We start from the raw sequence: 24,898 nt of genomic DNA, 5'->3' as shown, positions 1-24,898 counted from the left end.
CCAACTGCTGCACAACGCTCCAGCAATTGTCTACTGTCTACTGTAAGCATACATGTAAGCATACATGCCTAGCGTGATTCTCGTGTTCCTGAGAGACACCTCACCATCACTTCCGTTCACTGGTATTGTTGATAGCACAGGGTATGGCAGAGTGTAAATGACGCAGATTTGATAATGATGCCTAAAGGATGAAGACTCCATCATGTGAAAATCTGCTTTTGTGCAATAAAAACAAATATGTCACTAGGAGAAGGCTTTTACTCCTGAAATTATCTGACTACTGTTACTGATACATTTTCACCGCACACAATTATAGACACTTGAAAATTAAGTCTGTCAAAGTGACAAAAATAATTGACAAAATTTCTCAAGAGCAGGAAGTTCTCGCCCAAAATTTAGTCTGTCTAGCGGCTTCCCACAAAGAATAAGACGATTTGAAAGCAAGCTGCACCAGAGTTTTAAAACAATTGCAAGTTAAAAGCTGCCTCTAACTTCCCTATGGTGCACATGGTGCCTGGATGATCTTTCAAAGAGAAAAATTAGGAGAAATGTATCTAAAGCTTCATAAGACACATATATTTATACTTTTATTTAATTCTTAATTATATATCACACAATAAACACAGTCTGATTCTGATGGTTATATTTTATCACATTAGTGCAACAACATGGTTAACAACATCATCTGAATGACAGACAAATGCCAATATAAGAGTTGCCAGTGAGCCATAAGAACACAGGCAGTAACATTTCTACCATTATGTTTTAATGCCTTTGGTAATGAAATAGGTGTGTGGGTTGGTTGGAGGAGGTGGACAGATTTTGTATCACTCCCTTCAAACTCCTCTGTCCACTTTACCAAAACAATCTATATGAAGGTGTTTTACACAAAGAAAATTACAGAATGCCACATTTTGTTTCACTGCTCACATGCACACATAGAGTACAACACCAAGTCTTATTTAAAGTCATACTGACATCCACTACTTTTTTTGAAATTCCAGACAATGATGTTTGACTTTTGACGTCATTAAAAAAAAAAAACCAACCCAAAAACAAAATCAAAATAAACATCCAAAAATGGACAGATTTGAGGCTGAGAATTCTCATTTTAACAGAAATAACACAGAAGTAAATGAATAATTAGCGTTCAGATATTTCCTGCGTAGTATTACTAAACCAACACTCAAAGCCAGCCTCATACCTTTATTGCAGTCATTACAGTAAGAGCACTTATGTTAAACTTTTTCTATTATGATTAAGCCCATCATGCTTAAGCTGAGAATATCTTACTCTAAAGGTCCAGCTTCATCAACCAAGCCCTGCTTTAAAGACTTCTAGCTTACATGTTCAGAAAAAAAAAGGGTTCTGACTAGTAGGTAGTAAACCACTGATAATAAAAAGTTTAAAGCAATCACTGCATTTCTGATATTAATCAAATACAGACATCAGCTAATTTCCATGAATGTCTGCTTTCTCATAGTTAATATCACCCAGAGTCTTGTCCCATCCAGTTTGAAAACAAGAATATCTACAAAAAAACTGATGATAATTTAACTGAAGTTGTATCTCAACATCATGCACATCATTTGCACATAAACTAGATTTATGTCATTTGAAAAACCTGCTAGAAAGCAAAAAGTGCTGTTATCACAGGCAAAGTTCATTTTCCCCATTTTTCACTCATTCTTTAACAAAACCACAAAGAGAAAGAAGGTCAACGACCTCCAAGGTTTCAGTGCCTTGAGTCTTTTCAGCCAGGCCCACATGCTCATCTCACCACTTTTGAACAAAATACATGACTTTACACAATACATAGTTCCATCTCCACATTTTACATAAAGCAAAAGAACTTTACATATGAGTGCTAGTCAGAAACAATGAAAACTATAAAATTATGGCAGCACCTCAAACTGGAGATGGGGGAAAGAGGGTTAAGAGGAAACATTTTCTGTGATTATCCTGATATTATCCTAGTTGTACCTGCAGAATTGGACGACATGTCTATGATTCCAATGCTTATCAGAGTTGTAAAACAGAAAGAAACTGCTCTACACAATTGAAATGTGAAATACAATGTAATCAAATCAACTGATTTGTGCTCAGGCTGGTGGTGCGAACAGTATACTCCCAAATGCACCAGCACTTAGTCTATGCAAATATAAGAACACACTTGTGGCTGACTATCAGTGCCTGGGAAAACCATCCACTCTGATCAAGCAGAGTGCGAAGTGTACCATAGATTCTAAAGATTTTCAATACTGCAGACTAACCCTGCAGTGAAAGACACTCAAGTGCTGTGTACAAGCAACTCTTGAATATTTTTCACAGCACTTATTACGTTACACAACAACATGGTACTTAAGGTTATGCATCCCCTGAATTCATTGCCGAGTACTTTGAGAAGCTCTGAAAGTCTTTTTTGGATAGAGGTCGATAATGGAGAGTGAGGTCCCCTGTCTGTTTCCAGATAAAATGGCGCACAGTCCGTAAGTCCATGTTTGGATCCAGAACCTGAAAATAACATTCATTTACTTTTTTAGTCAACACCAGAATATACACCTATACACTTCAATCATCTCTTATAAACATTATATCATTCCAGAAACAAACAAAAATAAAACCAGTAAAGCACCTACAAAAAAAAGGGTACATTTCAACATGTTTCTGAAAATGTTGTGCTGTATACTTTTCAAGGAATATGCAAATGCAGCTCCTTAAATCTTTATCCTTTTCCCAAACAAGCAAAGTAAAAAATTATGTGTTAATTTTGTGACTGAGCAGGACACCCTAAACTATAAAGGCATGTAGTCACAAAAATTTGAAACTATGAATTTCTTGTTATGAACTTATAAATCGGACACATGTAAGCATATGTGTACTCATACATGTACACATAATATTAGCACGCCTGCTCATCAGCATCACAGGAACTTTATTTAAAATTGGCAGTAAAGCACCTTCTCTTTAGAGAGAAAAACTGTTTGGTACCTAGAAAGTCTGTAAAATCCTAATTTATTAACAAATGAAAAGAGGAGGTAGATCTGAGATGGAAGGCAATGAAAGACCTTTTTGTGGAGCACATGATTCAAAAATGTCAAGACCAGTAACATCATACTTAATGTATTTCCCAACACAATCTGTACCTGATCACTACACAGTAGTTCCACACGTTCTTCAGCAATGGAGGAAAGTTCTTCCTCTTTGTCTGGCTCTTTTTCTTGACTGGCATTGCTTCCAGCAGCCTGTGACCCTGCATCTGACCCCTGACCTAGCACTTTTTCATATACGTGCTCAATGACCTTGCGCACCTGGATCATGTCACTAGCAGACAATCGGTCCCTGCAAATATTAACACCACAGGATGACTCCAGATATAGGCGAAAAGGTAAAATAAAAAAAGAAAATTTGCTGAATGAAGGACATCAAAGACATTAACAAAACATGATTTTAGCTTGCAGAAAACACAGGAATCATTCCAGAACTTACTTTTTAATGGGCTTGATGCCAGTGCTAGGGTGAGGTTGCAGGAAGAACGGAATCTTGGTAAACTTGGGCATATTTTTCTGTGGACAGATTCCACACAATTACAATTCATAATATGTACTTGCTCATCAAACATTGCAAATCACTGAAACCACACTGGCGCTGACTTAATTTAACCTGGTTAATTATTCTAAACAATCCTAAATGCTCTGTCACATAACAGAAGATCTGAAATGGTGAAAAAGTGTTGCTGTATGAAATGAACACATTTTAAACACATTTATATTTTTTTATAAACAGCAAAACAAAAATGTCAGCACTTCAGAATAGCTTCTACCTGTGGGATATACCAAGTTGAAGCCTTCCATTTTTCTACACATACCATTTCTAACCATAATTCAACAGTAGATGAAATTAGTGCGCAACAGCTCCAAAGTGACTTTCCCACCTTTTGATCATCTATGATTTATATTATCAGACTCTTCTTTCTATAAATATTTACTTCAACATGCTCAAAAGCTGCTGAAAACAAAACACGTCCTTGAAAAAAAAAGATCCTTTTGTGCACAAATTAATGCATGCATATCAAAACTTGAGATGCACCTTCTTAAGGATGTTACTTTATTAAATGCAAAATTTCTCTACGATGTCTAATTTGTATGCTGGAAACAAAGTGCAATACCTGGTCATTTCAAGCAAACTATTACTCACATGGACAACAACATCTACCACCCAAGAAGGTACTGTCTCGTTTAATAGCATCTGTTCAGTCTCTCCACCAGCATCACGACACAAAAGGCGAAACAATGTTCTTCCTCCTACTTCACTGCACAGAAATCCAAACAGATAATATTTGTAAGACATATCTGTGGCCCTAATCATATCTGTTTTCTTGGCTAGCAGCCAAGACAACCTAAATATTTCCTACACGATCAACAGAGTAAGATGGGGATAAAATTATATCACTGATGGTTTTTGTTAACAATGCACTTCAAAAAACTGTGTACATACACAGCACCACACACAAAAGACATGCCTATAAATGGTAGAATATTTAAAACTAAATCTATTGAGTAAGCATGCAGGTTTCACCAGCGTACCTGAATATAACTGGTGTGTGGCCAGGAACACTAAAGTAATGACTGCTGGAACCTCTCTCCTGACCATCTGCATCTGCAGTCAGAATATCATACCATGTAACCATACAGACAAGTAATGAACTCTTGTACCAACATTATAGTAACCTATAACATTAATTCAGACAGAGTACTGCAGGAACTTTTCAATATAATGCAAAAACTGATCAAGCTGATCATGACAAGGAGGATAATGTATCATCAGTTACTAACAGACTCCTTAAAAAAAATCCAAAAATTTTGAGTGTTCTTTCTTCCACATTTACTGGATGACATGACCCTAGGGGATAAAGGGTTACGCTAGCTCTTTAACCATCAAAAAGCTGTCTCCCTGATACAGAACCAACTCTAGAACTGCACAAAACTTGGTCAGCAGGAAAAGCAAGAATTTCAAAGACCCCTTTCCAACAGGAAAATCTTTTCCTTGACCCTGATAAATGGATCCAAGACCAAGTCTAATGGGTCTTGAGATAACAACCATGAAGACCCACTCCAGGTTCCATGTGGGGAGAAAAAACAATTGGGAGGCCATTCTCAAGATTTGCTGGCAAAAACACGGTATGAACCTATATCTCATGGGCTAAGCTGTTGGAAAAGATGATTACATTGCTCCATAGTGTAAAAACGCTGAAGGCAGCCAGTTCGCTAATCATGGACCCACCATCAAAAGCATCACATTCCAAGGTAAGCCGTAAGGAAAGTTGCCAGCTGGTGAGGGCAACGAGCCCTCAGACACTCGAAAAAGTAGGTGCTCTAGAGGAATGATTGCCTGTTGCCAGAAAAGAAGAATAATGTTGTATTGTATAATGTTCGCATCCTATGTTGTCCCCAAAGGAGAAGATGCGCTGCTCTTCATAAAACAAAGACAATGCAGCCAATCCTAGGCTCTATTTGCAATGTAAAAAGTAACAAAGAGGGTCTCCTCCTGGATCGTCACTGCCTGTTCTAAGGCCAGCAGACTCTGTATCTGAGGGTAAAGAAGCACTACCAGGGTTGAAGATCTGACCAGTAAAGATCTTTTTCCTACCCCAATCATTGTCTATCTGCTCTTCTACTTTCTCTTTATTTTCAAATGCAGAGCAATCGGCAATGAGCTGAAGCCATGGCTGCTGGTGATGTAGTAAGCAAGCCCCTACCATGGGAACACCTGGTCCAGTGGTGGCCCAAAGCATGAAGTCTGTGCATCTCTGTCTCCGATGGCATCAGAAAACCTCTGCACTTTGCCATCAGGTTGATAGGACAGCCAAGAGTGAGGTCCAAGGCTTACCACTCGAGCCAGGGAGCACTCTTTTTGCAAGAAGAGGGTGCATGCAGTGTCCCATTCTTCCCTGTCGCAGGCATAACTCCTCTCCTCTACCCCACCAAACTTTAATAACTGAGGTCCGTGTACAGAGGGTAGTCAGGATGAGGGAGGAGAGTTGACGACATTGATCCAGCTGCTACCTGCATGATCAACAGCATTGTCCAAAGTAGCCCAGGCTTGCCAAACTCTATTCTCAAGCAAGGGTGCCATCTCCTGCTGGAAGCCTATGACTAGCTGTAGGTGATTCACTCCTCTGGCCAAGCACCTGAACAGGGAGGGTGACATCAAATGAGGCCACTCCACCAAAAACTGTATGCAGATGTCCATTCTCAAATGGTTTGTAAAGCGCCTTGAGTCTGGCATATGATGGAAAAAAGCGCTACACAAATGTACTCATTATTATTATTCTTCGTGAAAACAGAAAAAGAGAAAAACAACTAAGCCGAGCGTAACCAAGCCTATGGTGGTCGAGCAACCGAAGAAGCAAAAGAAAACTGCAATATTCTCTGGCGTCACAAGCTTTTTTACCATTGCACCTGTGAACACCACAGTAACCATAGAGAAACTAGTGTGTTAGCCGTGCGTTTTGCCTTTTACGTTGTTATAGGGCAGTTGCTCACCTGACTAGTGGAGGCACCTGTCAGGGAGACCACATTTAGATAGTTAAAGTGCTAGTGTAAACCTTTATCTCCTATGATCATGTCATCTGATATAGTTAAAGAAGAAGAAAAAATGACTTCCAAGAGTTTGTCTTGTTTCATAACATAAAGACTTAAAAAAATATTTTGTACACCAATGTCTTCTTCAGTCTTGGAAATTGCTGGCTGTCTTTGCACAAATGATCAACCCACACACCAGTTTGTAATTTCTGGATTTATTTGCCAGGTCACTCTTAACAGAAGACAGTATAATGCCAGTAAAGCTTGCCAATGTAGCACACTCACCCTGTACGTCTTCATACTGTGCTTTGGGCCAGTGTTCCAACAAAGCCTGAAGCAAGGTTGAACCAATGTTTGCTGAAAAAAAATGGACACACTAAGCAAATGACACTGGCTCTTTTCTTGCCCAGTCTCCAGCCAAACCCACTGCAGTGCACACCACCAACAAACACTGCCTGCATGTTCTACTGCACTCAATGACCTGAGAAATATTTTTAACAAGTTTCTCAAGAAACTTTCTTCTACTCACTTATAACTTGCACTTAAAACCCAGTTTCATCCCAATTTCAACTAGTATAGCTGTCACAAAAACAGAGGCATAAAAGACATAAAAACAGTTGATAGAGCTGTAAGAAGACCATTTCTACTTATATCACACATCCACTCACTTATATTATATCTTCACTCACTCTTTGTTTCTGGAGCTTCTGGAGGAATATCTAGCCCTAGATCGCGTGTGGACATCCATGCCGCAAAACAATCGGAGTCATCAAGATGAATTGTAAGCAGCTATCAAATAAACAAACAAATAAAATCAGTGTACACAGTTAACATATAGAACATTGTCATTTGACAAAAGTAACACAAGGCAAAGTAACAGCAACTAAACTTTCATATAATAAAAAAGTAATATAAATTTAAATGCAAGATAATAAAAATAACAGTCTGACACCATAATGAGTATGAACAGATATTAGCATATGTGCATGAGAGTGTGTACCAACAAGTGCAAATACCCCACCCACCCACCGCCACAGCCACAGTTTCTTACCCCAGTTTTTAGATCCACAGAGAACCAGTTAGGAACATATACCATCTTGAAGAACTGTTTGATCTCTTCCTCAAAATCCACCTGGCCCCTATCTTCAATCTTCCTGGCCTGCAAAGACAATCATCAAACCTCTGACATGGATACAAAATCAAGATAAAGAGACATCTGTCTCCATTGTTTAAAAAACAACCAACCAACAATTCTGTGAAATGCTAAGTATCCATATCATGACCAAGTCGATAACACCAACATATAATTGTTACGGCATCAAAGCAGCTGAGTGTATTCAAGGCCATGCATCCTTGAAAGGAATGGTCTGGGCTTTAACACATCAACACATCACATCAATCAAAGTGATGGCTAATTCTGAAGTATGTTTGGCCTTAGACTGTTCTAACCAGGCCCAACCTCTCCATGTTGTAAGCACTCTGATGTACATTTACCCCATGTAATCCTCAACATACACTTTACTATTTATTCTGCTTGGTAATTAACATACCTCAGTAATGCTAAATAAGGCAGAATTCAAAAGGTTTAAAGGGGTCAACAGTTTCATCCTTAATTTTAAAGCACAGAATATTGTACTAAAAAAATATTTACTTCCTTGAAGTCATTTAACTTACAGTTAAGACATCCCACAATGCCACATTGTTGTCTGTATCCTTGGTGAGGATGTGGCGCTTGTCATTAAGTACATAGTACTGCCGAATACTGGGTCCACCTGGTGACATAAGGGAGTTGACTGTGTTATTTCCAATTAACAATATTAAGCATTAGCCTCCCTTGACAAAGCTATGAGTGGCACAGAGCAGGATGATAGCCTGTATATATATATTAAAACTAGCTATTGTAAGGGAACATATTTATGTTTGTTATACAGTAGTCAACAAGAGCCACCAAGAACACAAAAAACCTCCAGTTTTCTGTATTGTTACAAGACAAACTACACTCACTGTCCTTAAGCAGATAATGTTATGAAAAAAAGCCAACAGGGGCCATGTTTATTATGAAAAAAATTTTAAACACTAATTTTTGATGCTACCAGTTTGCTACATTGGGTATGGAAACTATAGTGTGCCTGGTATCCTGATTTATTACCAACTCATGTAGATGCAAAAGAACAAAGAAAAGATTTTATAGATAACTGTACCATCCAAAAAATCCCAGCAGAGTTTTGGATGTTCATACATCTTTATTCTCCAATTTTTTCATTCCCATATCTTTGAGCTTATACTTTTGTTTTGAAGATTTTGAGGACAAAGTTTAAATATTTTTATTAATGAAAAAAGATGTGTGTGATATAAAGAGATGTTAAAAACTCATTATAATTAAGCGAACTTTCTCTCTTTGACAAGAAAAAGAATCAGATTAATTTTTGGATTTAACCTGTGTTACCATTTTCTGCCATTGTTAGTAAACCATTGTATGTGTTATACAGAAGTTTTAGTAGTTTAGTTTATTCCTTGTTGCTCCTTTGAGGAGCATAGGCCCGCAACAGTATAGCAGTTTTACATGGAGTCATTTTGCTTAGAATAATGCAGCATCATTGTAATCCAGGAAGAGGTGAAGGCAGTCGTATTCATGCATTCACATTTATTCACATATACAAAGCTCATAACATATTTAGACATACCTAAATAAATACTGATGCACATGTTCTTTCTCTCACCTACATTCAAGCATACATCAAAGTCTGGTTCTTCAATGTTTGTTTGTTCCTTACCAATGAGCCAGTTAATGCAAAAAAAGGTACAATTACTCTGAACAATTAATGGTATAAGATGAAAGTCTTTGAAAATAATAGTTAATGCTGTCTCACTAAAGCAAGTAAAAACTCATGAACAAGATTTTTTAAGAATGATAAAGACTAGATAACCAGACTTTGGTGTATATACATGCATGACTGCTATCACTTTATTTTGAGCTTGCAGATAAAGAAAATCATTTGTTAACGAGATACTCTGCCCTTTCCCTTAACATTATTCAAGAGCTGGCCTTGACCTTTGATGACAAAATCAGCTTGTGTAAATGCTGGGCGGACGCGGTCATTATCGTATTCTCCAGATACTCTGGCATTGGGCAGCTTCAATGGCTACAGTGAAACACAAGAGTGCAGCATGGATATAAAAACTGACAGCAAAAAAACTGGAGGCAAATATTGATGACATGCTAGCAATGACCAACAATTTTCTGATGTAGTTCTTATATTTGTGAAAATTGTAGAAAAAAGGTCCAAATCCCAACAAATCATTAAACACATCATTTTGAGCTGTCTGTAACTAATAATTAAGTATGCTGACTGATGCAGTGAGGTTTAAAAAATTGTACAAACAGAATTCAGGACTATCTATACACAATGAATTTAAACAGAAGCAATCACTAAAACATTATTTCCATAAAAGCTTATGGCTACTTTTGTTTCAAATAAAAAACACAAAAAGAATGTACTTTAACAATTTCTTTAACTATTTTAACAACTCTCCATGACTTTGTCTTCTACAGAGAGATGCTCTAAAGAAGCAGCAGCTATGTTATGACTATAGCTCACCCAGTTCTTGATGCTGGAGTCAGTGGTTGCAATCCACAATGACTGAGGTTCTGTTGGTGTTAATTCCAACTGCACATAAAAGGCTATTATTGAACTATGTAGAATACCATCTATGTATAATGACCTATAGTTGACAGTGTAGGAAGAAGTTTAAAAGATTATCTCTCGAGTTACTCAACAAATAATAGCTATTCTTAAATACCTTTAAAACGGGTGCTTTTTCTTCACAAATAAGTTCTCGGCAATCAGGGTTGCGTATGTCTGTTGCCCAGACTTGTCGGTCCCGGCCACCAGAGTACATAATGGAGAAGGAATCATTGGCCTTTAGAGCAAAAAGTTATAATGTAAACACCTTTTTTAACTATACATGTAATGTCTAACCAGATCTATACTTAATTTTTATTAGATGTTTAATACTGACTCGATACTATTTTCCAGAGAATTAATTTGTACTGAAGAAGTACCTGCAAAGCCCAGACTCCTTCATCATGAACTCGAAATGTTGCAACACACCGCTGCTGTCCAAGTGACCACAATCTGATAGTGCCATCAGAACTCCCTGAAAGACACTGAAAAATAGTCATATATTTGTATATAGCAAATTCACAACAATCTTCATAACAATGATGGATTAGAATTATAACAAGAACTGAATTAATCTTAAAATGCCCACCCTAAAACAGAATATTGTTAAATATATAACAATATATTTAAACACTATTTTACATTTAAAAACAAAATTCTATAAAAGTGTTGAATTTTTATATATATTTTTTTACCTGAGTACCATCTCTGTTAATGACAATAGCTTTGACATTGTCTGTGTGACCTTTTAGCTTCATCAATTTCTGACAACTTCGAGGATCCCAAACTCGTAAAACTTTCTCTGTTGACCCTGACACAATGATGGTGCCACTGGGATTCATGGCCAGACTGTAGATGGAATCTTTGTTGCCGGTCAGGCTAGATGCTGAAATATTAAGCATTGCATTAGAACACTACCCAGTGAACACACCTTGTACTAGTTTTCTAATAAAATGAGCACAGTCCTCAGAAAACAGTTGAACACATGATGAAGATATGTTTCTCTTGGGGAAAGTTGCTGAAAAATCCTTCCTAGCATTCTGCAAAACTAAGGCTATCTGCTCTTACTTGTGACAGTATTGTTGGAAGCAGTAAGTGCCGTGAGGGTGTTGACATCCCATAGAAAGATCTGCCGGTCGAGTCCTGCTGATGCAACTTGCTCTTTGTCTCGTGCATAAGCTAAAGCTTTGACATAATCCTGAAAAAAAAATAAAATCAGAATGTATGTCAGATAGGTGTGCCTAGGATCTGCACAATACAGCAGACTTTCACATGACACTAAAATTCATTAAAAGATAATCAGGTATCCCACCTACTAGATCTAATCTCAGGATAACTGACTTGAACTTTTTGATATCTTTCTTAGAATGTTGAAAAAGGGTGCATTAGATAAGCTGTCAAAAAAAACTAAGTCAGTTTCCCTAATTCCCACCATTTCATTACATGGCCTTTTTTTTTTTTAACACATTTGAATCCCTTCCCTTCTCATCATATTTATAATGAGAGGCAAGGCTTTTGTGGCGAAGCACTGCTACCACTTTTCACTTATCATAAACACATGAAGTGATGTTTATAACTTTATCCAGATTAAAATTCTTGCAAAAATTGTCTCCATATCTTACTTTATGTGTTCGAAGTGTTGACATACAGAACCCTTTGTGTGCATTCCATACTTTGACAGTTGTATCACTAGAAGCTGATATCACTGCAATGATTGCATCACGACCGTCATTTAATTCAACAGAGGAAAGCATCATACAGAATCATGCAAAATGTTCCACTAGAATGCATTTGAACTGTTTTTCACACAAATGCATGATGAGGAAACCACCTTTCTTAAATACTTTTTTCCCACTGAAAGGGAAAATCTATTAAATGCATGGTAACACATAGTTTTAAATGAAACTGTCTAGATCCTTCTGGTGTGCAAAACTTTTATCTCATTTTGTGTTGTCATGAAAATTCCTAAAGTCCTTATTCATTAACTGATTCATTAAGCTGCATATATTTGTATATTTTTCTCCCACAAAAAGAAAAAAATATTTAGCCAAATGACCAAAGATGTTCTATAAAGACCTGACAATCACACAACAGAATAATGCTATCATTCACACAAGTCTCAAACATTACAACAAACAAAAACTATAATGTGTCCAATAAAATCAATGGATATCTTCTATCTCATTTCTTCTGACCTGCCTGTAGTTTAATATATTTTAATGACCAGACCTGTTTATATCACAGTATATGCTCATATATTAAACTCAACTCACATGTGCGTCCATGGCAACATAGCACAATATCATTAACCCAGTCTGTATGATGTTCCATAGAGAGCATATATGGACTTTGCTGCTGTTGAAACACACAAGTGCACAAACAAATCTTATGTATACCAAATTTATATGGAAACTAAACAGATATGAAGATTTAAAAGAATAGAATAAAAAAATAAATAGAAAGAACTTTAAATTAATAATTATAAATAAGCTCAGGATACATACAAGTGTCATACAGTCCTATTCAGCAGTTTGTTACAAGGTGTCAGGAGGTGAATTTTACAATGAATCCTCATTTTGACTCAAAAAACTTCATATAAATGATGAGATACTAAATTATTATAAGTTAATAATCATGAACATTAGTAAAAACCATGAAAAAGAACTTAAATGTGCCTTTGGGCAAAAGTGATAAAAATGTCAATAGAAATGTCTACATATACCTTGGTGCTTAATGCTAATCCCTCTACATATTAATGCTTAACCATTCCTCTAAATCATTTTCGTCTATAATTTCTATGCATGAATATTTTTATCTGCACATATGTAATCATGCATATTTATAAAATGTGTACAAATGCATGAGTGCAAAAGAATGTATGGGTATGTATATCTCATCCTACCCTATTAGTTGGATAACATCACCAATACTATAAATTATACATTAATCAACTATCCCCAGTAAAAAAGAATTCCTCATCTGGAATTACTTCACCACAATTAGCATGCAGAAATGATCAAGTTTTAAAAGCCAGCACCAGGATAGGATTAGGAGACTATGCAGAGCCTTTAATGCACAGACAAACCATGTCACAAACAAACACACAGGCCATGCATCAACACAAATTGGAATACAATCACACCTTTTTAGCACAGGTATTCCATATACGGATAATGGAATCTCTTCCTGCTGAATACAAACGGTTGAGCATGGGATCAAACTGCAGGGCATTAACACCTGACCTGTGTTGGCGTTCCACTTCATCTCTTATCACAAATGATACCTAAATGTATAAATACAAAATTCTATGTAACAATATGAAAAATAAATTAGTACATACAGACTTTTAATGGATATATATATATATACTGGCAGGTCCATTCCACATAAATCCTGTCAATCTTCTGTATTTAAGAAAGAACAATTAGCAACAGCAGTCTGCTAGAATCAACGATTCGAACTGCTTAGCGTAAGATGGCTATAGATTCTGAAAGTAATGAGCATGGTAGCAGCTGCAGAAACTAAAGGCTACTAGAAGGCTGCAACAATAACTCGCGACCATAATTAACGATGTCATATCCTTTATTTTCCCTGACAATCCTGCTGTATTACTGTCATTGACAGATATACAATGCATCTTTATTGTCTATGGTTGCAACAGAGATAAAAAATTTTCCTTCGTTGCTGGGAGCTCCCACAGTCAGCTGAGACTGTTTCGCCTTTCCCCATTCCACCAATGCACTCTAGACTTTTATGAAATTACACTTGCTGCAACTCTTTATTCTAGTACTTTCTTTGTGAAATTCTGTTTTCTTTAGTGAGAACAGCACAGTTGACGCTAAGTAGTTAGTACTATATACCTGCACTTTCTTCCGGCCTTGTCCTGCGTTACTCCGATGCGTCGTCATGATCCAGTTTTTAAGGTTATACTGCTAATCATAAAAAAGTTTGATGAAAAAGATGATGCAAAACGGAGGCAGTAGCAATAAGAAAATATATAATTTTTACACTTTGAGAGGCACATATACTTTTGGAACACAGATCCACGTTCGTTTGTTTATGTTCGCCGGAAGTTCAGCTGCTCTCCCCTTTTTAGGGGAAGGAGGGGGAACTTTTGCTGCTCTCTAAAAAATGAAAAGGATAAAGGACTTTTTAAAAGATCAATGCACGCACGAATTTGTATTTCCTCTGTGATGCAAGCTGTACTAGTCTTCAAATTCGCAGTCTTCCACATTCTTTTTTTTTTTTTTTTTTACATATATTCACAAATTGGCAAGAATCCTCCACATTTTTCTGTTTTCCTACCTAAGACAACCGTTTATTAAAAGCATCTTGCAGACGGTAAACATCAAATCCACCGTCTCAGTGCCGATGTAGCAAGACATGACTTCTTACCTAAACTGGAACTCCCAGAGGGGTAGGCAGACACTGGGTCTTCTAGTGTTGCTGAATGGATTAGCAGACCATACCACTACGGTAAACTATTTGTTGCTACACAAAGTTAAACCACAGACGTATATAGAGATATTACTTCGTGGTTAAACTAGAGATCGCATGTGCGTGTGTCAATGTGTGTGCAGCAGGATAAAGATGGAAAGGAACAATAGCTGAAATAATGGCAGAGGTGGTAGCATATTGTAAGGGAATAATGATAATGATTTATATAGCGCCTTTCCGAAGATGCTCATATGGACACTGTACAGTGCTTTACATAAATCATACATGCATAGACTAAATCAGTGGTTCTTAACCTTTTTTGAGGTACCGAACCCACAAGTTTCATGTGCACATTCACCGAACCTTTCTTTAGTTTCATATGCACGTTCACCACTACTGTTCATACTATATACTAACAGTTGTAGAAGCACTACGGATAGGAACTTGTAAAATTTGCTGATGACTGCCTTGCTGTCTCTTCTGTATAATAGTGAACATGATCATAGTGGCACCCTTCCTGACTTTGTTCGCTGGTTTGAATGCTTTCTTGTCTTGAATGCCTCAAAGACAAAGGAAATGATTTATGACTTTTGGACAAACGGACCTGAGGCAGTCATCAGTATTATTTTGATGATGCCATCTAGATAGCCGGCTTCTAACAAATTATAAATATCTAATTACTATCTTTGATAGCAAGCTTAATTAGGATATCAACACTGACATGATCCTCCATAAGAGCCATCGTCTGTTCCTCATACAGAAACTCAGATCTTTCTCTGTCATCTTCACTCAGTTCTGTCAGTCCTTCATTGAAAGTCTCATTACTTTTTCTTTCATTTCTTGGTTCCACAGCCTCTCCCTAGGGAACAGAAACAGTTATGTCTCCCTTGTTAATATCTGTTCCAAGATCACCAGAACCAGGAGAGGGATTTGGCAGCCTTTTATCGTCAGCAAATCCTCAGGAAGGCAGTACGCATCCTTTTTCCGATGTGTTTTCACTCTTGCAGTCTGGCTGTAGATACGCAATGTCTGTATGCAGAGCCAATTGTCACAACTCATTCATTCCATGTGCCATTCACTTGATAAACTTTACTGGCCATGATCTACTAGCCTGGGGTCACCAACTGTATCTGCTATTGTTGGGAATGTGTGTGGGAGAGACACTATTTCAACATGTACATTTATATTATGCTTTTATATCCTGTATATGTATATATTATTGCTAGTACGAGCACTATCTTGAACTGCCCCTGGGGATCAATAAAGTTGTATTGTAAGCATTTCAATCGCTCCCATCTTTTGCATTACACCAGCATGCACACACACCTTAGAAAAACTGACAGACAACATATATATATTATTTTTGTATGAAATTTTACAAATATATACAGATGACGACGAAGAGAAAGTAAAAATTAGTGAATAATCATGTTTAAGCACAGACTTGTAACAAAAACACTAGTGAAAATTTAAGGAACATAAGGTTATGCAGAAACAGCTTCTACTAATATTGTTTACTTGAAGGTAAGAGCTTCATGACAAGATTAAATCCACTGTTAAAAAAGCCAAACAAGCACCTTATACGACCTATAAAGATCATTCTGGTAACAGCAGAAAATTTTTCACATTGTGTCACTAATTTTATGGCTTATTATAGCATTCAGTGAGATGAAACTAGAGAATGTGTAACCAATTTTTTTTTTTAATTTCTTTTCAAATTTGAACACATACTTTTAAATGCGTGTTTACATATTTACAATAGATAAGCAGAAATGTAACACTCAGCTTTTCAGACCATAAAAAGCAAAGTTCTTCCATAATATGTCCTAATCAAAACAACTCTCTCAGAATGATAAAGGATGGGTTAACCCTTTCCGATCTGTGCTTGGTTCACAGAACTTCATGTGCTGCCTATTAGAAAGGCAATCAGGGCTAGTTGAGTGTGTATATATATATAAAAAAATAATTTTCAAGTATCAGGCTTTGTAAGTCATCAATACTCATCCTGGATGAAGTCTCAGTATAGTTTAGACCTTCACATAGTATTTGTTAGTATACTTGTATCTATAATACACTTAAGATATAGCTTAAAACAGGTGTTCATCAAAAGAATTTTCAAAATGCTAATCTGTGATAAATTTCTAAATGCAAAATTGCCTGTGGCTGGTATTTTATTTTCTTTTTTCTAAGCTACCTATCTTGTCCCCCTGAAAAATGGTAATAAAGACCACAAGAAAAACAATTTTGATTATAAAATACATAATTTGTTTGAGAATTATATATGTGGCATAGGATACATGATTACTATTTCCCACATTTCCGCTAAATTCTCATGCATATAAACATACATGCACTCACATATTTGTGTACATTTTTAAACAAACCTACAATAAGTAAAATGGAGGATAAATAATGACACAATTTGAAAAGAAAAAAAAAAACCCCTAAAAATGCAAGAATTCAGTGAGCAGCAATCATAACCAAGCACTGCCAACATCGAGACATATACTTTAAAATACAATTAGCATTACATGACAATTTTAGAGGTAGCCATTAGCAGTAATAGTCAAAGGTATCCATGTTATGTGGTCCAAGGAGATTCTGGATATGGAGCATATTCAGATGTCACAAGCAATTAAACACTGAGATCTCCTGTGTACGTAACAGGAAAATAAATAGACTGGCCCTAGTATCTGTATGTCCAGAAATACTTTCAGTACATGACAGCAAAGTTTTTCTACATAAAATTGTTATCACAGTAGCGACAACTGCAATGCCCGATGAACAACACACAATGCTCTTTAAAGAAATAATGCTTAAGCAAGGACATATATTTCAAAAATGTTTGTAGAATTGCTTTAATAAAATAAGTATCAGTATATGAAAAGATATTTTGTCAGCTTTTAAAAACCAGACTTGACATCTTCAGAAATTCTGCGAAAAAGTTTACGTATTAAGGCTGAGCTAGTCTTTATTTTTCCTTATGTTTTGATGAGTGAAATGAAGCTGTTTCTCATTATCTAAGTCCTCAGTCTCCTCTCAATAAAAAATTTAACGCGTTAATTAAACATATAGTTAAGAATTGCACCAATAATGAAAAAGCATAATTTGCACTGTTCTGTTCACATCAAGGAGCAACTTAAGTGATATGAATTATGAACATGCTTTCATCTTATTCTTTAGATAATCATGAAGATAAGCGGTACTTCTTAACATTACAAATATTCAGATATTTTTCCTTGATAAGCAATACATTTTGGTGCAGTTTATAATAAGCTGTGAAAGCCAACATTAACTCAGAAAATATAAACGATGGTTTATACCTCTGCATCTTGCAAAATGGTGTTATGATATCAAGTCAGACTCCCAGTTCCAAGAAATATCACATACTACATAAAACTGCATACCAAACAGGCAGAAATACAAGTTATGTGCAAAATTCAGATCAACAAAAATGACAGAAAAGATAAAATGACCAGGGTTTATTGTAAATAAATATTCATTGGCTTTGTATTTTTAAAGTTCACACATCAATAAATCTTCGTTCCACTTTTGCAATGCTACATTTCATTTTATAATCATTTTGGTATTATTCTATGTTTGCTCTGGTTGCATTAATTGCAGCTAGAGAATCTGTGAACAGAGATCAGCATGTCACTGCACAAATCCAAGTAAAATAAACATTATCCAGAAGAATTTGCACATTATTTTGACAAATTTGATCTCAAACCACCACACAAAAAGGAATGTAATAGGTGGAAATGAATCAACAATTTTAAAGGTAAAATCAATTCATGAATATTGAAAATGTATTTGGATTAATAGACCAAAAACTAGAAAAGGAAATGGACTAGTCTTTAAAAAAAAATCAAACAAAAAGCAAAATAAAGGCAACACTTTTTGTTTTTTGCAAATAAAATTAGTCTTCTCCAAAGAAATCATTGTAAAATGCAGAAATCTGTGACCAGTAATTGTAGGCAATGGCCCACAGCATCATAGCACAAGAGACATAGAGAGGAGGATAAATGCTTGAGGTTGTGTACTCCTGCGTTGTCTGTGAGCTGGCCAATGCCTTCATGCACACCTGCCTTGTCCGCTCAGCATTTGGATCATTTTCAGGTATTCTTCTGTATATCTGTTAAAACAAATGTTTGTAGTAAGACTGCTTTACTGATGTTCATTCATATAAAAATACACACAAGGTCTCCACACTCTTTAAGCCATTTTCCCTCATCTTTTTGCTAAAAACATTTGGTCTTGGATTTGCTAAAATGGCAACAAAGGATACTCTAACAGGCACATTTAACTCAATCAAAACTACCATCAGTTCTGCCACTTGCTGTACTACAAAAAGAATAGACAAAAAAACCTGGTCCATTTGAATCATGTTTCAAATAAAAAGTCTTGGGTAACAACAGCAGAGCAACAATCAGAAATAATCAAGTGGATATGTAATAAACTGGGAACAGCAGCAGATCAATCATCAAAAATGAGCGATCAAGCTGTGTCCTATGATACCCTGGGAACAACAGTCTTTTGGTTGTCTTTTTAACACAGCCCAGTAGGGTCTACTTACAATGTCATGTGCTTGAATTTCAATGAGATTCATTCACATTTTAAAGAGGAAAAATCTAATTATATAAATGAGTCTGCATTATTTATCAAGAGCTTTTATCATTCTGAGCAGTAGTTTATACACAGATGTGCACTGAAGGACCATTGCACATCAACAACAAAAATAGGCTCACCTCTGAAGTAAAATGATACATAATTGCTTTGACTTTCTCTAGGCTGGTGGAACCCATCATCATCTTAACTGCCTCTCCCTTACGGATCTTCACAACACCAGTGAAGACTGCTGGGTTGTTGTAGCATCTTTCTAATGTAGCTATTGCCATTACCTAAAACATGGATGACCAACAATTATTCTCTATCATTTTAAGAAAACATTTAGAAATATTTTGAAGAAATTCTTAAGTATTTAAAAATGCATTTGCATGCTAAATTTCCCATACATTCTCAACTCATGCTTTTAAAAAAACAACCTCCAAATAACTTGCTTATCATGTATAGATATTTAACTGTAATACTATCATAAATCCTAGCTATAGCTAAATACCTGTGGTATGGCACAGAAGTTAAAGACAGACTGGTTATGGATGCGAGACATGTATGTGATGCAATCTGGTACAAGTTCCAATGCATTTGTGATCAGTTCATTCAGACAATGCACAGCTTGGGTTCTGTTCTTTTCCAAAGCTAAGTCTGTCAGCTGCTCAACATATTTACTCCACACCTAACAAAGAAATAATGGAAATAAAGTATTAGTTTGCAAAGGCAAGAAATTTACAAAAATAAGTTGATTTTGCACATGAATAATGAACTATAATTCTCTTGTGTTTTTATAGCTCTCAAAATGTGAAACTAATGCATTTACAATTTATTAACTTTTCAATTTTTTAAATCATTTAATATTAATAATAATGTGTTTATTAATCAATTCTACATGTGATGCTGTCAGAATTTCCATTTACTTTAAAGTCAGCTTGTATCTTGAATGGTGAATTACCTCCAACCTCATAGTTGTTACATCTATCAAAAAATAAATATGTTGGAAAAATAATACATCTTGTGCAATACTATATCATCTACCTTTACTTGCAGTTCATCTGAGTAAAAGACACACTTCTCAACCATTTGATAAAAGAAACACCAGCTCTTTCTGCACTTGCCACCGATCACCCCCTCCCCCATCTTTTACTTACAGCTTTGGGCCAGAATTTCCGTCCTTGCAAGATGTCCTCCAAATAATCCCGAATGATATTTGTTTTCTGAAGAAATAATCCCATGTTGTTGGCCAGCGCTGTGTCTTTTCCCACACATGGATCCTCTAGTCCAGATGCCGAAAACAAGCGAGACAATCCAATTCCCACCAGACCTGCTACATAGTGGCAATACTAACAGGGGGAAGGGAAAGAATGAAGAAAAATTTCATTAAAAACATTTAACACAAATTTTTTACATTCACATAAAAATTAACATTGAAATACAAATCAATGAAAATCAAAAGGAAATGTAGTTTAATATGAAATAATTTCAATATGAAACAATGCAAACTTTTGTTTTTTTATGCAGAGATATTTTAACCATTATTATAAAAACAGAGTAACAACTGATTTTACCTTTGTACAAGAAGTCACAAAAAAACTATATTTGCAACTTTTCTTAGTTTGTTTGGGTAAGTTTGACATGCATTTGTTTCTTTTTCATGCGCATCAGTACCCTTAAAATTTACAATTTTTTTTTTGTTCTTTCAAGTGGACATTGGCATACAGACATATGTTTTACCTCATTCCATTCTTCTATTGTGTCAATATCTCTGTCAAGAAAGACAGTCATGCCATGTCCCATTTTACAGCATATATCTGAAATGACTTCATGGTAAACACCAGCCAGTTCATGGAATTCTCTTGTGATCTGCCACAAAGTTACCAGTTTTTTATTCCTATACTTACAGCTATTAGACATGAAGTATACAAGCATTTAACAAATGATATGAATACATCCTCATAAAAGGTACTTGCATTTTTGTCTACATTTGTAAGCAGAAAACTATTCCTGAAACATTTACTATACAGAGGTGTAGCATAAAAATACAATGGATATGTGACAGCAAAATATAATGCTAAGAAACAAAGGCAACTATGATGTGTACAGATTGTGTTTGCTATATGATCATTACATAAGATCATTTAATTCACTCAACAGTAAATACTACCAATCTTATAAAGATGCTGTCTCTTACAACTACAATAAGAGTATCCCCAAAACCAGTTAATTAAATCAAATCAAATCAGACTTTATTGTCAGTCAAGGAGACCCAAGACAGAAATTTTTCTTTTGCTCACAAGGGCAGGCATACATACTCATACAGACATTTAACACACACAGAATAATGAATAATCCAAAATGGGCATCCAGTAAAAACATCACCAGATTATAAAAGAAAATTTACTAATTTAGATTTTTTTCTGAACCAATTCAAAATATTGAATGCTTCTGCAAGGTTTATCTTGGTTAGATTCTGTTTGGCAGTGTTAGGTGTAGAACGAAACAAAAATTGCAGACACACTAATATAAAAGTCTTACGGCTGGAAAGTCTTCCAAGACAATGCGATCCTTTTCCTTGCTTTCAGTAAAATGCCACTGAGGGTCCTGCAGATTTTTGTAGAAATTCTTCAGCATTGGTATCTTCAATTTGTTGTCAATTGTCATATCATCTTCCACAGTGTCAAGGGCACGCAATACCAGATAAAAAATGCATATGGCATCCCTGAAAATAGAAAATAAACTTGGATTCAAGGTCTTCTGCACTTTACAGTAGCAAATCTCTCTCTTTTTCCAGTTCATTCATCAGCACACACAGACAGGAGTCAGTTACAGAAGACGCAATTTTCTAATGCAGATTAAACAGTGCAGCAGATGGGTCAGGTTTGTCTTTCGTATACTGTACCCAAGACACAGCAAAACTACTAAGAGTTTACTGCCAATACAGACACTAGGCTATGAGATAAATTATACCTTTAACATTTTTACCTTTGCCTGTACCAATGCCCATAGCTAATTAATAATAATAATAGTTCAAAGTTCTAAAGACATGTCTAAGTCATAAAGCAATATTACAACACAAGAAACTGCAGACAAATCTTATAGCTTATGGCTCAACTTTGTGAGAGTTAAAGGTCACATTCAGACTGTCAATGCAATTTAGAGTGTAACCTAAGTGGCCACACAAAAGCAACACAGTAACTGGTTAATCTGAAAATTAAGACCTGTAGCATGACATAAAGGTCGTTTTACTGAAATACTTCAATTATTATCTCACCACCAGGTCCGTGCTTTGGGGCAGGCAGACAAGGCATCTGCCTTGGGCCCTGCACTATTGATTCGTATGGTAACTACATGCTTGGGCTCTGCGAGGTCTAAGAACGTGCCCTCCAAATTGATCCCTATGCTTCGGGCCCCATTGGGGCTAACAGGCCTGCTCACCACTGTTAAAAATGTTAAAGGAAATGGCAAATAGGGTCTTAATGGTAGATGCTTCAATCTTTCCACTCAAAAATTTCAGGCTTCTGCAAAGTGTTTACTTACAATTGTATTTAAACCACAACTGCACACCAGTTCGCACAGGCAGCAATGTTTTACACTCTTTCACAAAATGACACTACTTTGTAATGTAGCCAGTAGATTTGACAAAAAAAAAAAAAGGCATTTTCTGCCACACCTGTCTTCTTTCATTTCTTCAGCATGATCCCTAGATTCATGATGACTGTTTCACAACTGCATTCTGAATGGGTCAGATGATGATATTAGACAACTTGCTGTACTGTCCCACAGCTGTTTTTAATGGGATCAAATAAATTAAATTTTGAGATGAAGTGATCTATAGATCCATCTATCTTGCCATTTTCCTTTATTTTTTCCATTAAAAAAATATTCAACAAGCACAGTGTCACTGTCCTCAACGATGCCTCCTATAGCAATAAGTAATAATGAACTAGTTATTTCAAAATGAAGGGTATATCCTGACTGGTGTAGCATCTTACCGAAGTTCTCCATCTAGTGCCTGAATGACTGCTGAAAAACTCCGGCTGGTTTCCGTGAGGTAATTGTAGCACCTCTTCAACGTGGCACTCATAGATACCTAAAACAAAAAAAGTATTTAGTGAAATAAGCAGTGGCGTAGGAACCAGGGTGGCAACCGACCCTCCACCTTTAAAACTGATATATAACATATGAGGCAAGAATGTAAACGTACGTCGTCTACTGTCAGCATGGATCTTAATCCCCGCTCCCTCCTCCCCCCCTCCCAAAAAAAAAAAAAAGCTGAACATCTTCTCACGCCACTGATAAGATATTTACATCATCGGACTGACCTTATAAATGAATCCCAAACTGTGTAAAATGGAAACCAAAATATTTAAACTACATAATTGTTACAATGAAAACATCTTTTAAGATATTGCATTTTTATTTTACTTTATATATGTCTCTAGTGTACAAATGTCTCATATTTTTAAGCCGAAAAATCGGCATCTCACAACGCGTGGGTGTATATATTGTAAGACAGCATTTTTAACATTTTAATATTTTCCATCACGACCGGCCTCACTTTTGTCTCGCTTTTGTTCCCTTCACACGACCATTATTTGATATGGCGAGAATACCAACTTGACTCACCTGATCATTCTTGGGCATAACAGCCTCACAGCCTCCAAATTTGAATCGAATGAGTGCATATACTTCGTCTGGATGTGTCAATGCTTTAAGAAAATCCATGATCAGAATTCTTGAAAACGAATGCTTCAAATTTGTCGCGTAGGTTGATTGACCTGAAATAAAATCGTCTGCTTTCCAGCAGAGACTAATACGATCGAGCTAACCTTTAGTGTCCGATTGTGTTTATCGAACAATATGGAGTATCTTAAGCATTTCATAAAAATTTATAATAAAATGTATGACCTATCAACAGTTTAAAATGTATACATCTCCAGTCGCCTGAGCCGTTCGCGCGATACCGCAGCACCGTCGATAGGAAAAAAAGTGTTCAGTAAATAGCCTTGGATTGGCTGAAGGGAAACAGGAGATTCCTTAGCCACACCAATCAAAAGCCCTTTTACAATAAAGAATATGTTAAGGCTTGGCAATCGCACATATTTCACCACGAGCTTGCATGATTTTATTGCATGATCACTGATGATGACTGATGATGATAATACTGAATCATATTTATAAAGCGTCATTCATCAGCAACTACTTATACGTTCAATTGATCCTCAGACAGGTGCTCGTAGTATTAGAAACACCAGGGACGTTACACAAAAGTGTATGTGAGCACGATCACTTCGATCGACCGTGCACATCATGCACACATATATATATACCGCCCACATTCACAGAAACGCTAAATTGATAACATTAATTAAAATATTTGTAAATGCAAGTTCAACCATGTAGTCCAAATTCAATCAAATCCAGACTTGCTGTCGCTGTGCATCGATCACTACTGCGCATTCACCACCAAATAAAACTAATTCCTCCTTTTGTATGTGCATGCATGGGCATTTATAATAATAAATTGCAGATCGATTGGTGGATTTTCGAATGGTTCACGTTTTTTGTACATATCGATGA

The 24,898-nt window shown here is 36.1% G+C and overlaps 2 protein-coding genes across 3 annotated transcripts; both read right to left on the bottom strand.

Moving 5' to 3' along the window:
• Positions 1 to 574: 574 nt before the first annotated feature.
• LOC112562351 (WD repeat-containing protein 48-like) lies at positions 575 to 14,356 on the bottom strand. 2 transcript variants are annotated; one of them, XM_025235580.1, is made up of 19 exons: positions 14,128 to 14,356; positions 13,410 to 13,550; positions 12,541 to 12,622; positions 11,890 to 11,972; positions 11,336 to 11,465; positions 10,963 to 11,153; positions 10,648 to 10,752; positions 10,386 to 10,505; positions 10,184 to 10,252; positions 9,637 to 9,727; positions 8,259 to 8,356; positions 7,636 to 7,743; positions 7,274 to 7,373; positions 6,870 to 6,941; positions 4,587 to 4,659; positions 4,198 to 4,312; positions 3,490 to 3,566; positions 3,147 to 3,342; positions 575 to 2,514 (listed from the first exon to the last, which is right to left on the bottom strand). In XM_025235580.1, exons 1-19 carry the CDS (start codon positions 14,173 to 14,175, stop codon positions 2,368 to 2,370), a joined length of 2,046 nt encoding a protein of 681 aa, XP_025091365.1. In that variant the 5' UTR covers positions 14,176 to 14,356; the 3' UTR covers positions 575 to 2,367. The 2 variants fall into 2 exon arrangements, with proteins under 2 accessions (XP_025091365.1, XP_025091366.1); XM_025235581.1 differs by having other exon boundaries at positions 12,541 to 12,619.
• A 2,041-nt stretch (positions 14,357 to 16,397) lies between these two features.
• Positions 16,398 to 24,324, bottom strand: LOC112562354 (squalene synthase-like). The gene is made up of 8 exons (XM_025235583.1): positions 23,945 to 24,324; positions 23,311 to 23,408; positions 21,854 to 22,037; positions 21,053 to 21,181; positions 20,470 to 20,661; positions 19,824 to 20,000; positions 19,453 to 19,605; positions 16,398 to 18,839 (listed from the first exon to the last, which is right to left on the bottom strand). The coding sequence occupies exons 1-8, from the start codon at positions 24,041 to 24,043 to the stop codon at positions 18,624 to 18,626; spliced, it is 1,248 nt and encodes a 415-aa protein (XP_025091368.1). The 5' UTR covers positions 24,044 to 24,324; the 3' UTR covers positions 16,398 to 18,623.
• Between the last annotated feature and the right edge of the window lie 574 nt (positions 24,325 to 24,898).

This window comes from Pomacea canaliculata, linkage group LG4 (assembly GCF_003073045.1).
Source record: "Pomacea canaliculata isolate SZHN2017 linkage group LG4, ASM307304v1, whole genome shotgun sequence".
NCBI classification, from domain to species: Eukaryota; Metazoa; Mollusca; class Gastropoda; order Architaenioglossa; family Ampullariidae; genus Pomacea; species Pomacea canaliculata.
This window is presented reverse-complemented; position numbering and strand designations above follow the sequence as displayed.